The sequence below is a fragment of the Hoplias malabaricus genome, chromosome X2 (genome assembly GCF_029633855.1).
Source record: "Hoplias malabaricus isolate fHopMal1 chromosome X2, fHopMal1.hap1, whole genome shotgun sequence".
Taxonomy (NCBI): Eukaryota; Metazoa; Chordata; class Actinopteri; order Characiformes; family Erythrinidae; genus Hoplias; species Hoplias malabaricus.
The window spans coordinates 52845135-52862525 of NC_089819.1; the positions used below are offsets into that span (position 1 = coordinate 52845135).

Below are 17391 nucleotides of genomic sequence, written 5' to 3' on the forward strand. Positions count from 1 at the left end.
GTCTTTAGAGGTCTGTGGAGAAGAGTGGAGGGAGGGTCTGTATGTCGACACTGACTGAAGTTTGTCTGCTGTGTGCTTGCACTTTCTTCAGGTTCACGCCTCACCTGGTGAGAGTATCGAGTATCCTGGAGATATTTACCTGAAGACTTCATCAATTAGGGGACGGAGACTGGAGACCCGAGTCCATAGTTGGCCAACGTTTAAGCGGATGGGCGGGGTCACCTGTCTGCGTCACTTCTCGAAAATACCAAACGTTTACCTGTGCTTCCTTCATTTATCGCTGAGGAGAGTTTCAATCACAGGACATTCGCACTTGGGAGTAACTTTTAACCGGATTAGATTCGGGGTTTCTTTAATGGAGCCTTTCAGCATTGTACGGGTGGGAGTTCTTATCGTTTTACTGCAGGTAAGTTAGCTTTAACTTTTTAGATTATCGCCTGCACGTTACACTGCGGTTAATCCAGCCGCCGTTTGAGAAATAACGGTTAAACTAGCCGCACGTCAGATTTTAGTGCGCATATACTAGTGACAGAGCGGTACTCAATGCGCCTGAAGACCTGAAAGTAAGCCCTTAATTTTAAAGGAAAAGTAACCGCATTTAAGCGGTTTATATATTGGCCATTTCTAGTAAGTAGTCCATACAACCAACAGATTTCAGTTCAGTGTTTGCCATACTAAGTACCCATGAAATATGAAGTGATTTTACTGTATAGTGTTTGAGTAAATTGCATCCAAATTCTCCATAATTTAAACTGGTTTGCTGCTTCCACATGTCCTTACTGTGGATCAGGTCGGAGGTGAGCTGAGGAGACTCCAAACAAGGAAAGCAGCTGGACCAGACAAAGTGTGTCCTAAACTACTAAAGTCCTTTGCTGCTGAGGTGGGGGAATCTTTACAGCACACTTTTAATCTGAGTCTGAAATTTGGAAGGAGTCCACACACTCTGGAAAACATCATGCCTCATAGCCATGCCCAAGAAGGTGCGCACCAGTGTGCCCAATGACTTCAGGCCCATCACCCTGTAACCAGTCTCTATTGAGGGGGTTTAAGTGGAGGTGGTTACGTCTTACAAGTATCTTTGGATGCAGCTTGACTGAGAACATAGACATCCTGTACAGGAAGGGGCAGAGCTGGCTGTATTTTCTGAGGAGGCTGAGGTCAACATCTGTAGGAAGCAACTACAGATGTTCTATCAGTCCGTGTTTGCCAGCTGTTTTTTATGCTGTTGTGGGCTGGGGGAGGCACTATGAAGAAAAGAGACTAGATGCGTATGCCAAACACTGAACTGATATCTGTTGGTTGTATGGACTACTTATTCAAACTAACCGTTTTATAAAGCAGTAAACTTGAGTCAACAATGGACAATTATGCAGATTTTGAATGTCATTTACTTAAAAACTATACAGTAGAATCACTTCATTTTTCATAGGTACATAGTATGGCAAATACAGAACCGATATTTGTTGGTTGCATGGACTACTTATAAGTAGAAATGACCATATTATAAATCAGTGAACTTGATTCACGTTCAAAAACAATTCTTGAAAGTGCCTTTTGGAACGAAAAACCTCGACGTGTCGGCTGTATTTGTCCAAGGAAAATAAGAGAAAACTTACAAAGCTAATTTCACTCTAAAATATATTCCACACACTTTAAAACTCTGTATTATTAACATGTCCCTGTGCTTGAGAAAGTAACTGAAGGTGTTTCCCCCCTCTCATCAAGGTACTGTCGTCTGCTGCGGATGAGTTTCCGCCATGTTCACCTGGCTTTGATTCCGAGCTGTACGTTTTCACAGTGCACAGAAAACACCTTCACAGCGGGAGTCGACTCGGCAGAGGTACAATCACAACTCCCTCTCTCAATATCTCCCTTTAGGAATGTGGTGTGACCAAGATATCTCCACTTTTTAAAACACATCAGCTGATGAGTCTAAAACATTCATGTTCAAATAGAAAAATAAAATAAAAAAACTTCTCCAGATAAATATTCCGGATTGGTTTGGAGGGATGTGGTGTGTTGGACACTCTTTAAAACCTTTTTGTGCCTGAATGGGGGTGAGGTCTCTGTTCTTGTTCTGTGGTGTCTGTTGTCGAATGCCGTTTATTTTTTAATTAATTAGACGCTTTAATCATACAAACTGCATTTTACACACATCTCAGCTAGTATTTTTTTAAACCCTGTGCTATTGTTACTTTCAAACTTTAATTGGAAAGCTGATTAAGCGTGACTAGTAATTAAAATTTTTCCAGTTAGCAAGGTCAGCATTAGAAGGCTTCTTGTTGCTACATACAATACACGAAGTGGGCTAGCATGTCTGCTGTTGAAACTGCTGTTGATTATAGCTGAAAAGTATTAAATAAATGAAATACTTGTCCAATGCTGTGCCTAAATTGACATTTTAACGATAGTTAAATGCTGCCCCCCCCTCCAAAGTGGATTAAATTGTCATGAAAAATTAGCAGCCACAAAAGACAATATCCTAAAATGAAATTAGAGTCTTGGACTGAACTGTTTGTCCAGACATATTTGGTTTTGTACATTCAGGAAGCACAGCAGACCACTTTCCAGTCAGAAAAATGTGTTGCTCAAGGCTTTGTTCTCAGCCAGCTTTTTTTAACTTGCATATGAAGGGCGGTGCTCTTACCGAGCTCAACATGTAGAGGTTTGGTGTCTATGTCCATTTGTGTTAGAATGAGTCAAGTTCTTCTGAACCCGAGTACGTCATTAGGCCTCTTCAGGTGTTAATGTTAACGTGGCTCCCTCAGGTGGATGGTTTCACCTTCTGTAGCTCTATCAGTGATTCTGGGTTTCAGTTTGTGTAGAAATACAGGTTTGAACATGAGCCGCTGTACAATGCTTTTCGTTTTACTTCTGCGTTGGTACTTTCCACTGTCAAGGGTTAACATTAAGTTTCGTTATTTCTCTAACCTGCCTGCTTCTACAGGTTTTCACTGATACGTGTGCTCTGATCATAATCAAAGATTTTGTTGTTGTTTCTTGTGGATGTATGAGCCACATTAAATCCTCTCATCTTTTATTAAAGTTTCATTACATTGTTTCAGTCTGTTTTAGTTTGTGGACACATTCAATCCCCTTATTTTTAAGAAGACAGATTAAACTGTTGATTGACCAGTGTTACCCTCTTAATTGTTGGTAGCTTTTCTGACACTGTTTGGTAAGATTAGCCTCTCATTGTCTCAGGAAACAAAATCAGATCTCAATGTTATATATAAAATAAAGTCAGTCCTTCCTCTTAACACCCACAATTTAACACAATGAGAATGAGCACTTAATTGTAAGAATATATACAAACAAATTATACATGGATTTCCTCAACACAGATGGACTGCTAAATAGTCAATTATAGATGAGTGAAATAAACGTTTTACACTTTTTATTAAAGAATTGACTGAGGCTGGGTTGGGCAGGGTTAAATGAACTAGAAGACAAAATTGAGATCAAAGTCGGGTATCGCAAGTTGTTTTTGGACCAACATTTTTAGCAGCAGGTAGGAAAAATGCACACATTTTAGTCTACTGCAGAGTAAAAGGGATTAAGAGGACATTTATATTTAGACTACATTATGGCTATCCATGGGGTTGTCAAATAAGTGTTTCAGAAGTGTTTATATCATGATCCTAATAATTAATAGAACTCCTCTTATTGTGGAGGAATATCACTGATCTCTGGCTGCTTTCTAGGGTCTGTGTGCTCCTCTCAGGTTCCTGTGTAATGGCAATTTGCTCATGATCTCCAAATGTTTTCGCTATCTGTTTCCTCATGAAAGCTCTGAAAGCACTTAAAGCTATCACTGTGGTGCACTGCCTATTTTGACTGTGTGGAGTTGCCATCAGATCAGACTGTGTGTTTATGCAAATCTGTACTTTGTTACTGTGTAAGGTTGGGTTCAGTGTTGACTGTGTTACTGTCGTCTTGACAAAGTGTAATTTTAGGTGCAGATTGTAGCAGCATATACAGTTTGATTCAGGCATTTTTAATATGATTTTGAAAAACGGTTAATTTTTTGTTTTAAGACTGTCAAATAGATGGTCTCGTCATCTTTAACATTTATATATTTTATTTTCATTCAGTTGTATTCGATGACTGCACTGCTAGGAGGAGGACAGTCTTTGATTCTGCTGACAAAAGGTTTCAAGTGGACACTGATGGCATGGTGAAACTGAAGAGACAGGTCACTCTTCATGATGGCCATAAGATGTTCACTGTCCATGCTTGGGACTCCAGTGGCAAGAAACACACTGCGTCTGTGCGAGTGGAACATGATCAGAAGAAAAACCACCACCACCTTGAGCAGCAAGAAGACTCATTTGGGCCTGCACAGGTATGCCATTGACGAGCCTGATCTCTAGTGGACACATTAGGAATTGTAGACCTCCGTGATGTTTTGGCTCGAGTAGTGCCTCTTCGCAAAAGAGTGGGTCTTGATTTTTGACCTTTTTTGGCCTGTAATGTATTACTGAGTGTTATACTTGTCTGATTTTCATTTCAAACAAACGTTTTGTTGTCCCCAAAGCACACTTCAATTAATATTTTAGGGTGTGTTCAGACTTGTCAGCTTTGGTTTGGTGTGATTTTCGTGCAGTTAGAGTAAGTGCGAACACTCTTATAACATTTTTTTGCAACAAATAAGTGGACAGAAACTGCCTGTGATTGGCTCTTGGTCTGTTTCTAAAACTCTGATTCAGTTCATTTCCACTGAGAATGCGATAGGAACCAAAGGTAATCCAAACAAACCAAATGCAGGACGTGAAGTCCCAAGATGTAACAATAGTGCCATGAGGAACAAATAACCCGCAAACAGTTCAATTAAAAAAAAAAAAAAAAAGCTGAGGACAAACCTCATAACGTCTTCTCATGAGGTGGAGGAATATCTGGCAACGTTTTAACTTCTTAATCCATTGTACAGCCTCTTGATGTGTATCCAGTTGGTAAACCTACCTCTAGATAAACACACGCAACCCTGATACGTGTAATAAGCCCAGCTGAAGACTCTGACGACTGGTTCGCAAAATAATCATGTCATTTTGGTTTGATGTTAAATATGTCATGTTTCTTGTTTGGTCTGCACCAAGAGAACTGGACTACAAATCTGAACCCACCCTAATTTGCAAGCAAATTTAGTATTATAACTTGAATTTACAAATGGCTGGGTTCTCTGTAGGTATGGGGCTGCATGCCTTGAACACACATGAATAATCCTATCTGAGTTAGTATCATATTTGGTTTGTGCCCCATGAAAACTGCATTATTTTGTCCTTAAACAATGCAGAGTTTTGAGTGAAGAATTATGAATACTTCTGAAGATTTGGGAACTTTTTATTGCTTTGGTCAAGATATAAAATACAAATGCTAAAAGGCATCAGGAGGGTATATACACACACTTTATTTATTTATTTATTTATTTATTTATTTGTGGAGATTTTTAACCGTTTGTCACAGAACATGTAGAAGGATGTGGATATTTACAATGGTAATTGCTAGGTGTTTTCAGATCTAAATAAGGGCACAACTATGTGATATGCATACAGACACTGAACATTTAAAAAACAAAAAAATTAAAAGTGGTATTAAAAAAAACAGTTCAAGGATTATTAGAGAACCACTTTATTGATTTTTTTTTCTTTTCTTTTCTTTTTTTCTTTCCCCCAGATTGAATCTCCCTCAGCGCTCCCGGTTCTAGAGTTTTCAAAGTCTTCAGGGGGGTTGAAGAGGAGAAAGAGAGTGTCATGTACTCCACCAATCAATTTTCCAGAAAATGACAGAGGACCATTCCCCAAACGGATGGTGCAGGTGCGTACAGTTGCAGCTATAAGCAGTAATTATGACCGGGCAGTAATTCAATATTAAATATTTTCTCTGGCATTTATATTGTTCATATTTGATATTGGAATTATGTTTTCAACTGAAGTTAAATATATATTTTGGCCACATCACAGAGCCCTTGCAGTGATTCATCCCTGTAACTATGTTTTGTACTAAATTGTCTGTCCTCAGATCAAATCCCCTAAGGCTAAGGAAGTTACGATCACATACAGAATCACTGGGGAAGGAGCAGACCTGGCTCCTGTGGGACTTTTTACAGTAAACAGAAAGGATGGCTGGCTCTACGTCACACAGGTTTTAGACAGAGAGGCCAAAGATGAATATGTGGTAAGTGTTTTCTGTCCTGACAGTATAAGTTAAGTGGGATTTGTCCATTTTATCTTGTAAGAATGGGATATTGAATTGAAGAAATCAGCAAGTATGTTTCTTTTTTGTCTGTTCCAGCTTCAGTTCCACGGAGCCGAAGGGGAAGCTCCCATGGAGATTATTGTCGATGTTCTAGATATGAATGACAATAATCCTGTTTTCACCCAAGGCACTTTCTTCGGCGAGGTTCCAGAAGCCTCAGCCATGGGTATCTTTTTAATGTATACACAGTGCAACTGCTACTTAAGAATTGGAGAGAACATTCTCTTTTTAAACAGCTAACCCCCTCCCCTCTTTGTAGGGTATGAGTTCATGAAGGTCTCAGCCACTGATGCAGATGACCCTACCACAGACAATGCTGATATCAGATACTCCATCATCAGTCAGAATCCATTAGACCCGAATCCAAACATGTTCGATATTAATCCAGTGACTGGTGCGATCAGGGTCCAAACTGATGGTCTGGACAGAGAGGTGAGTATTTAACAGATGTTCCTATCTAGCCAGACTTACCAAAGCACTCTCATGGGTGAAAATTGAGTTGATGAAGTAATGCAATAATAAATGAACCTCCCTGATCATGATTATTGAATTTTCCAGAACTATCCTGAATACACCTTGGAGATTCAAGCTGCAGATATGGCGGGTACTGGCCTCACAGCCTTTGCAAAAGCTATTATTACCGTAACTGACAGCAACAACAATGCCCCCAAATTGGACAAGACCTCAGTAAGACATTTAACGACAAACATTCTGAAATATTTCAATACATTTTTCTGCTCAGGAATTCAATATTGTGTAGGATCGGGTTGCTCTCTGTGTTTGTGTGTGTGTGTGTGTGTTCAAACCAAGGAGAGTGATTTATTTTTATTGTAGTGTTAAGGCAAGCGCTTTTTTCCCTTTTTCTTTCAGTACAACGTGTCTGTCCCAGAGAATAAAGTCGGAGCTGTGGTGGTGAAGATGGCGGTGACTGATGGAGATGAACCTCAGACTCCTGCCTGGACAGCCAAGTTCAGGATCATTCAAGGCAACCAGGGTGGAGTTTTTAATGTTAGCACAGGACCAAACAAACAGGAGGGCATCATTACCACTGTTAAGGTAGCACTGACACCACTTCAAACTGTCAGTTGAATAAACCCTGGGGCGTCTTATTTCTTGAATTCACTGGCTTTTCTTCTGTGTTCTTCCAGCCTCTGGACTTTGAGACAAACCCAAAGTACACTCTGTTGGTGGTTGTGGAGAACGACGTTCCTTTTGCTAAACCCATGCCCACGTCCACTGCCACAGTCACTGTGAATGTCCTGGATGTGAATGAAGCTCCAGTGTTTGATCCACAGGTGAAAGAGGTTTCTGTACCTGAAGATACAGCTGTTGGTTCTCAGCTGACTGTGTACACCGCCACTGATCCAGACACAGCGAGGACTCAGACCGTGACGTAAGACTTTACTTTTTGTTTTAAGCTAAATTTGGTAAGAGCCGACTTCACTTCTACCATCATATTGTGTACGTTTGCTTTAAAGTTTTTGATTCACTGGTCAGTACTCTCCAAACTCTATTGTGGTGTTTTGCATTTTGCTTTTACTGTACAAGCTGACTTAGTGAGTCGTCTTTGCTGTACATTGCAGGTTTCGCGCAGGCCCTGATCCTGCTGGTTGGTTGAGTGTTGATGAAGACACTGGGGTGATCAAAGTGAGGAGCCGCATGGATAGAGAGTCTCCTTTCGTGAAAGATGGCAAATACCAAGCTCTGGTCCTTGCCATGGACAATGGTAACTCCTTTTCCTCATGCTCCATTTGTAGAAAATATCTGATGATGTAGCTTCTCCTATCAGGCTTTTTACTTGTTTGCAGATTACCCTAAAGCCACTGGTACAGGAACCCTTGTGATTACTTTGGAGGATGTGAATGACAACTATCCCGTTATTGACGATAGAGTGATTCAATTGTGCAATAAGGATCCAGAGACATTGGTGCTGAATGTGATTGATGACGATGGGCCTCGCTTTGCTGCCCCTTTCAAAGTGGAACTCCGGGACGATAGCAAGAACAACTGGACTGCTAAGATGGATCCAAATGGTATTTTCCTTCATCCCATCCAATTTTACTCCTGTTTTACTGCTTGTGATGGGGGGAAAATTTGTACAATGACACTGAATATAGGTGTAAATGAGAAATTCAGTGTAACCTTTTCTCAGTGTTTTGGGTGTTGAGAAACATTCAACTGTTAAATGGAATGTCTATAGCCTGGATCAGTTAGAACCCTTTTTCTTAAAATTTAAATGAATTATGGCTGATTTGTGTGTGAATTTTATTTTCCCTTTTTGTGTAGGAACTGCAATTTTACTCACGCTCAAGACTGCACTGCAAAGCGGAATTTACAACATTGATCTGAGGGTACATGACAACGCTCTCATGTTTCAGGACAACACCGTGGAGGCCTCAGTGTGTGATTGCACTGGCTCAGATGTGCAATGCTTAGACAAGTACACTGCGGGTTTTCATCTGCCTGCCTTTCTTGGATTTCTGGGGGCTATCTTGGCTCTGCTATGTAAGTTATTCTATATATCACCATGTGTAATTATGCATACACAGTCAGAAAGAACTATCACTGAGGAGGAGCCCTCAAGACACTGTAAATACCTTTTTAAATACGGAACATGTTTGTACAGTATTCTGTTGTTTAGTAGCATTTGATTTCACACCCCCCACCTTTCAGTTCCAGGGATTTTATTTAGATTTTCTACCTAAAATGTTGAATGCCAATGTTGTGCTTTTGAAGGTACATTTATTGATTTATGAATGTGCTCCCTACGCAGTGCTGCTCCTCCTGCTGCTTCTGTGCATAAGGAGGAGGACTGGGGTGAAGAGTAAGCCGCTGCTTGTTGAGTACTATGCCTGCGCCACAGTGCCGGCCACGCCCTGCCAACCCTGATGAGATTGGTAACTTCATTGATGATGTAAGTCTGAGAGGGCCTTAAGGATTGAGACACCTGCTTTAGGAAAACGTGTAGCAGAATTAAAAGTAACATTCTAAATGGATTTTGTTTGTGTAGGTAGTAGGCCACAATATAATCTTTACCTGTTAGCATAGTTAGCGTTACATAGCCATTGGTGTATTTATTGAGATTTATTAGACAATGAGCACAGATTTTTGGATATAAATTAATTAGAATGCATCATTAATGGATGATTTTGCACATGAAATATGTGATGTGTGTAAAAATGAATGTTTACCAGCAATTACAGCATTTTCTGACAAACCTCAGAAGTATTTTCTTTTTTACGTCACGTGGTGCTTGAGTCTCCAAAAGCAGATACAAACAAAGGTGTTTCCTAAATTGTGGTCTGTTCTTTCCCCATTTGGTGAAGATCCTGTAATGTTTATCAGTCAAATGCATTTAGCTAGTGTTAAATCTTTTTTGTGAAATGAAGAAATCTATTTAACGTCTCTGACATTCACATTTCATTCAGTATGATTCAGTCTTAGGAGTTGGGAGAGACAACTATATTCTGTGGACTTTTATTTACTTCAGCTCTGAGATTTGTATGACTACCTTTAATAAATTACACTTGGAGAACTATGTGAATATATAGCACTGACTGTTGCATACCTGTGCTGCAGAGTCTGAAAGCAGCGACCAATGACTCCACAGCTCCCACCTATGACTTGCTGCTGGTGTTTGACTACGAGGGAGGTGGATCGGAGGCCGGCAGTCTTAGCTCCCTCAACTCTTCCAGCTCCGGAGTCCAGGACTACAACTGCCTTGGCGAATGGGGTTTGCGCTTCAAGAAGCTTGCTGACATGTACGGAGGAGGAGAGGACTGAGCTGTAAATAAATGGGTGTGAACGAGTTAAATGGCTGAGTTGGCATCAATTGTGTGTACTGATGGATAACTACAATATGGGACAGTTTTATGGGTGTCATATGACCTTGTCTTGAATACTGTAGCAGCATTATAGGCATTTATTTTATTTTTTGTGACAGTCCTCTTGATTTTAATAATGGCTAATCTTATGTATGCTTTTCAAAGCACTGAGGTACAGATGAAAAAATCAAAGCCATCAGTTAATGCTTCATGAATGTTTGTCAGGCACATTTTTTTTGTAGCTGTTCTTGTACAAGAATTTCCTGTTCATTTTTCCTTGAACATTTCTATGTAGACATTTGTAAGTTGTATATGCAGATTTGTTTAATTTTTTTTTATATATGAAATAAATGCTTGCCATTTTGTCTTTTTTATATATTTTTTCTCCCCCCCCCCCCCCCCTTAAAGCTGAATCCTTGTGCATTTACCATGTATGGATGGTGGCAACTGGGTATGGGCACATCCCATTGTATTTGAATGTGGCTGTGTGCATCTGCAAGTCTGCACGTCAAACTTTAATCCACTGTGATGTATGTTCTGGCTAATGTAGGTGTATTTTGACTACCACACTTACTGTTTTGGCTTTGTGCTTTGAAGCTATTTAGACAGGTGTGTGTTCATTTGCAGGAGAAGAGTAGGTACTAACTAGAGGTCTGCATTTCCAGGAGGAAACGCGAAATATTGCGCCACTGAAACCCCCGTACCCCGATCCGCGTCTTTCCCGCTTAAAACGAGGCCGTCGATACAGTAAATGCATGGGTCCCTATGAAACGCTATGGTGAAGGAGTTGACTGCTAAGCTGTTAGTAGTTTGATGTTAAGGTAGCACTCTCCCACAGGCAGTTTACATTGGACTCTATGGAGCGCCGTAGGCTGTGAATGGAAAACGATACATTTTGAATTCCACCTTTACAAACAATTCCACCTTAAGAAACCCACAATTGTATTGAGACGTCCACATTTAAAAATGACCACTGTAAATAAATGTTAAAATGTTGAAAAAACAGCCAGTATATTTTGAACAAGGTATTTTTAAAAAATTCCACCTTAAGAAACCCTGGATAATTAAGACATCCCCCTTAAAAATGAGCTTTTAAAAAGTGTTAGAGACTGCCAATGTATTTCTGTGTCCTTCACACCTCTCCCCCCTCTCTCTCACATGCACGCTCACAGAACACAACTGACAGACTCACGATTTAATGAATTTCGACCTGGGGGTGACCCTCCAAAAATCACCCGTAGCTCGAAAACTTTCATGGGTCTAAAAATGAACAACACATACCATAGCGACAAGGAAAGTCTGGCGATTGAGATGGTATAAAGATTTTTGCACTTTGAGTGAGAATTGATGGTGTAATGACAAGTTAAATAAAGGCAAAATTTTTAAATTCTGCGTTCCGACCCGCTCTTAAAATACATTGAGCTCTATGGGAGTGAAACCCTCTCAAGTGTCAAACAAAAATTCATAGCTCAAGAACAGTATTTTCAAACAGTCTGACATCTACATGTGTGAGAAAGGGGAAATATCTCTACCATTTAAAATTTTAATGAAGTCTGTGGGTGAAAGTATAAGGCAGTTATGGCGAAATGTTCAGCAGAAGATTGAAAAAGGAAAAAAAATCATTTCAATGCATTCCTATGAGCGCGTACCCACCCTCCGAACAAATGCTTATAGCTTGGAAAGATTTTCCCAAAGCACTTAACTGTATATACCGTTGCGACAAGGAGACTCTGGGGATCGATCTGGTATAAAAATTGAGAGATGCAGATTGAGTGTGAATTGAGCGTGTTATGACGGAAAAATTTAGAAACCGCACTCTGTGCCACTCTAAAAATCCATTGAACTCTATGGGAGCCGAAACCCTCCCTAGTGCCGAACAAAAATTCATAACTCAAAAACCGTATTTAGAAAAATATTCAAATTTACAGGTGCTAGAAAGGACAAGTTTCTCTACCATTTAAAAGTAGTTTCTGGGAGAAACTATAAGGAAGTTATGGCGAATTGTTTGGCTGAAAAGTGAAAAATCGGTTTTCGGGCAGAGAAGCTAGAGTGCGGTGACATCATGCACTCTAGCTGTCCCCCATTCAAATGAATGGAGAGATATTGAAGGAAGGATAGAAAGGGAAGGATGAGTGCAAGAGGTCCCGGTGCACCCGGGTCCGACCGTCTGAAATCTTGTGTCCTTAGCTTGAAAATTGACTTAGAAAATTGAGTTAGAGCACTTTGAAAATTAATTTAATTAATTAAATTAAATTGAATTTATTCCATAGAAATGACTGGGAAAAAACAGAGCAAAAAATGAGTGTAGTGTGCAAACGAGTGCGGGTATCGGAAAGCTGTATACAAGCCCACATTGTCGCTATAAGACGCATAATTTCCAGGTGGAACGGACTCAATAGCTCGAAAACTGCGGGACGAGTTAAGTGGAAAAGGAAACATGGAATAATAAGAATGATAAAAAATAGAAGAACAATATATTGCGCCGCTGCTTAAAATAGCAGGCGCAACATAATTAACTTGCACTTACATAAGTCATCCACAAGAGTGCACCAGAGAAATTTTAAATGCAGTAACGCAAGTCATGCGAAAGGGGGCACTATAAATTGACTTCAGTTGCAATAGCACAAGTCATACACAAGGGTGCATCAGAGAAACTTTAAATGCAGTAACGCAAATCATGCAAAAGGGGGCACTATAAATTGACTTCAATTGCAATAGCACAAGTCATACACAAGGGTGCACCAGAGAAACTTTAAATGCAGTAACGCAAGTCATGCAAAAGGGGGCACTATAAATTGACTTCAGTTGCAATAGCACAGGTCAGCCACAGGGCTCCTCGTGTTTCCAGGGGTGGGTTCACTGGTTTGGCGTAATTTAAACCAATCCAGTATGGACACTCAAGGGAAAACACACCATTGCCAGTTTTTAAAAGAGCAGGGATCTTTGTTTGGGCCGCTTTAGCGCGAGTTCACTATTCACGTTGTTTTACAAATTCAAGGCACGAGATTCTGCATGCAATTATAAGCGCTGGATTCGCGGTCTCACTACTTATGGGTTGAATCAACGCTTCTCACAAGCAATTCCTGCATTTATGAATGTATTTTATCAACCCGTATATCAGAGGTACAAAATTTGTTGATCAAAAGCTGGAATTCGCAGATTTTGGGCGATTCAGAACACATACACTGAGATTCGCATGCAATGATTACGTCAACCTCTCACGGGTGTGTCATGCGCTTTTCATGCAGGCGATTAAACAGTGACGCAGCACAGCTGATAATCCCACAGTATTACTTCACAATTAGGCGCACAAAAAAGGTACACACACAAACAAATAACCAAGGATTGGTTTTATCACACAACTGGTTTATTAATTGTAATATCAAATAATGAATATTGATTAGACATTCATATTATGAAATGGATTACAGCGAAATGAGGGAACAGGGAGATTAATATATGAGGGAATTTCTCTATAATTATCCTACATTCTAGAAAGGCTATTGTTTATCCCAGCAAACTTTCAGTACCAACCCATGAGACCATGTGACCTTATGTATCCGGAGATGGACAGGGAGCATGTCGCTGACAGTGCTTTCCGGCACGACTTCCTGGAGAATTGCAGACGCGGGTCTTGTAGGTTGCAACCGCGGGCGTTCCTTTTCTTCCGAGGCTTTCAGACGCAGCCGTCGGAGCTGGTGGCGTTCTGAAGGTCTCTGTGGGGATTCTTCATCATCGTTGATCTGCCGCCTTGTGAGAGAGACATGTCCATGCAGGTATCTCCTGAGCAGGTTTCTCCTCATCTCAGAAGGTCATTCTGAGAGTGCGTGCGGCTGTCTTCGCCGTTGCTGGTCCGGAGGCGTTGTCGTCCTTTTGAGGGTCAGAGGTCTAGTCTGGATGTGGCATTGAATTTTTGCAGGAGTTAAACTATAGCTCTTCTAACTATAGTTTTCTATTAGAGATAAAAATAGAAAAATCTGTTCTTTCTGGACCACGAGGGGCCCAAGACTGTTGAAGAGAGCCATGAGAGAGCCTGCACCTGCAGAGACGTCTGCAGAGCAGGGGAGATCTCTGACTACCCTATCTGAGAAGCATTGTCTGCTGGAAGCAGGAGAGAGACGTTCTTCAGAAAAACATCTTCCTCTCCAAAATTCTCTAAAAGTGTGTCTCAGAGGAGTGTTAAAAAAGAGTGAGCTCCCCCAAAGTGTGGTGTGTGACTGGCTTTTACCAGAGTTTAAAAAGGGGAACCACCACCCCAGTCTGCCAGTCCAGAGGCACTGCCCCTGATGTCCACGCAATGTTGCAAAGATGTGTCAGCCAGAACAGCCCCACAACATCCAGAGCCTTGAGGAACCTGGGAAGAATTCATCCACCCCCGGGCCCTACCGACAAGGAGTTTTCATACCACCTCGGCCACCTCAGCCCCAGTGATCCAGTGATAGACAAGCCCTCCCCGGGGTCCCCAAACTCTACTTCCTCTGCGGAAGTTGTGCTGGTGGGATTGAGAAGATCCTCGAAGTATTCTTTCCACCGCCTAATGACGTCCCCAGTCGAGGTCAACAGTTCCCCACCCCCATCATATACAGTGTTGGTGGAAAACCGCTTTCCCCTCCTGAGTTTTCCTTTGATGGTTTGCCAGAAACGTCTCGGAGCCGACCGAAAGTCATTTTACATATTCTCACCGAACTCCTCCCACACCCGAGTCTTTGCCTCAGCGACAGCCGAAGCCGCGAGCCGCTTGGCTCCTCGGTAATTGTCAGCTGCCTCCGGTGTCCCCAGAGCCAACCAGACTCGATAGGACTCTTTCTTCAGCTTGACAGCCTCCCTCACCCGGGGTGTCAACCTTGCAGCCACAGCTCCGTTCAGCCGCCTCAACAATGGAGGTCCGGAACATGGCCCATTCAGACTCAATGTCACCGGCCTCCCCCGGGATGCATTCGAAGCTCTGCCGGATGTGGCAGTTGAAGATTTTTCTGACAGGTTCCTCTGCCAAACGTTCCCAGCAAACCCTCAGCACACGTTTAGGCCTGCCAGGTCTGTCCAGAGTCAGGAGGAGCAGGACAGGTCAAAAATTGAAAATAAAGTCTGCACTGTAATAAAAACCTTTACAGTTGAGACCTCCTTCAAATTCACCGGGTACTCCCATGAAGGATTGCAAAATAGCAGGTTGATCACCCACTCTTATGGCCAGTGATTCCTCTGCTATTTTAATGGCTTTATCCAGCGACATGGCCGTGTTAGCTGCGTCCTTTGGTTGGTTGGACATTCTGTTAGGAACGTGGGGCAGACTGACGAAGGCGGACGCACACGCTAAAACACAGTTACTTTTATTTACAAAAGAATATAACAAAACAAAGACAGGCAACTACGGAAACAACAAGATATAGGAAATGAAACGACAGAGACAGACCAGACTAAGCAACATGACACGGAAACAATGGAAGCGAAACAATACAAAGGTGAAATGTCCAACGAGAGGAAGTGAGACAAGGGGACTTAAATACACACAAGGACACCTGAGACTAATAATGAAGGGGAAGGATTACAAACAACACTGACAAGGAGGAGGAACAAAGGCGGGACATGGGCGGAGACATGGACAATAACAAACAGAGCCATGCGCTACATGAGCACATGGTGGGGAAAACAGACAGGACTGGGCCAGGATGTGACAAATATGGATTAACTGAACCATATTTAAATTCATAGTTCTTCAAAAAAGTTGTGAATTAAATTAAAACATTGACATACATCACAATTAAACTTGTGGTTAATTCTGCCATTTTGTACTGAATGATTTTTTTGTCATGAGTTTAGAATGAGTCTAGCACAGTGATACTGAATGTGTGATCACACTGAAAACTCATTATCAGACCTGAGTTGAATAAATGTGTTTCAGTTCATCCCAGGCCCCAGGGCACAGCTTCATCTGTTGCTGTAAACCATTCTCTCTATAACTGCAGATATATATCAGGCTAAAAACAACAAGTCTGCAGCTGGAACAACTTTAGAGTGGTGTTATCAGCCACAAGGTTGGGATAACACATGTACAGTGTAGAAATTAAAAAATGGATTAATTCAAATCTTAAGGCAGCACTGTAAACAAAAATGATTTTTTAACTGTCAATCAGCCCATACAACCACAATCATATATTTATCAAGACATAAACAGCCTTTAATCTGTATTAAAGTCTCTGAAACCTTGGCCAATTAACATCAATAATTCAGTTGTGTCTCTACCTCTCTCTGGATGCCTTCTGTTGGGTTTGTTTGTAAGTTTTTTTTAACTCTTTAACTGTTTAAGTGTCAGAGTAACAAATGTCTGATCAGGTCTGATGACTTTAATTGAATTATAAAAATGAATATTCAACCTGTCACTCACACACTCACTCAGTCACTCACACCCTCACAGCTATGGAGTGACGTATTTTGGACTAAGACATCGACACAGACATAATACTAATAGTAATATAGTGATGATACTTACCTCCATCACCCAACTCTCGGGAACTGGTCCTTTATTTTCCAAGATAGAGTTTTTCTTAATTTTAACCATTGTACAATGATATTGTTGAGATTGTTACAGTGATATAAAGCCGGTATTTCCCAGATTTTGTTTTGTTTCTTAGGAAATATATACAGTACGTAAAAAACAACCTACTGGAATATTATTACCGCCATAATGAGTATTCAGGAAACTATGATGGGAACTCAATTGTTGTGTGTCCCCCCAACCTCCACACACACACACACACACACACACACACACAAACAGCTGATAAAATCATTGAGATTTTGAAAATAACCAGTGCAATTATGTTTAATCTGTGATGCACAGACAGCGTCCCAGGTCTGGTATGAGTGTATCGGCGTTTCTAACGTTTCTAAAGTGCTGGAGTTTCTAACAGTGTGTCCACTCACTGTCCACTCTATTAGACACACCTCCCTTGTTGGTCCATCTTGTAGATGTAAAGACAGTGACAGTAACCCATAGTCCACTCTAATCCATCAGTGCACACAGAATGCTGGCTGGATAATTTTGGTTGTTGGACTATTGTCATTCCAGCAGTGAAACCGAGGGGTTTAAAAACTCCAGCAGCAATGCTGTGTCTGATCCACTCTTAAATACACAACATACATTAAGAAGGATATCCCATAGAATACCTGCTTGGTGTTGGTTTTTTGAGGGCCCTGAAAAATATGCAGAATATCAGATGAACAGTCCAGTATTATTTGTGGTTATCATCCATTACCTATTTCCCCAGTGAATAAATACCCCATTATGTAAAATCAAGTGCCTTGTTGATTTAAC

General features: G+C 41.1%; 1 protein-coding gene and 1 pseudogene across 1 annotated transcript; both read left to right on the forward strand.

The window, feature by feature from the left end:
* Positions 1 to 305: 305 nt before the first annotated feature.
* LOC136677419 (cadherin-1-like) overlaps positions 306 to 17391 on the forward strand; it is a 47647-nt pseudogene continuing 30561 nt past the window's right edge.
* LOC136677073 (cadherin-3) lies at positions 8621 to 10394 on the forward strand. Its single transcript, XM_066654463.1, has 3 exons — positions 8621 to 8760; positions 9029 to 9169; positions 9835 to 10394. Exons 2-3 carry the CDS (start codon positions 9104 to 9106, stop codon positions 10036 to 10038), a joined length of 270 nt encoding a protein of 89 aa, XP_066510560.1. The 5' UTR covers positions 8621 to 8760; positions 9029 to 9103; the 3' UTR covers positions 10039 to 10394.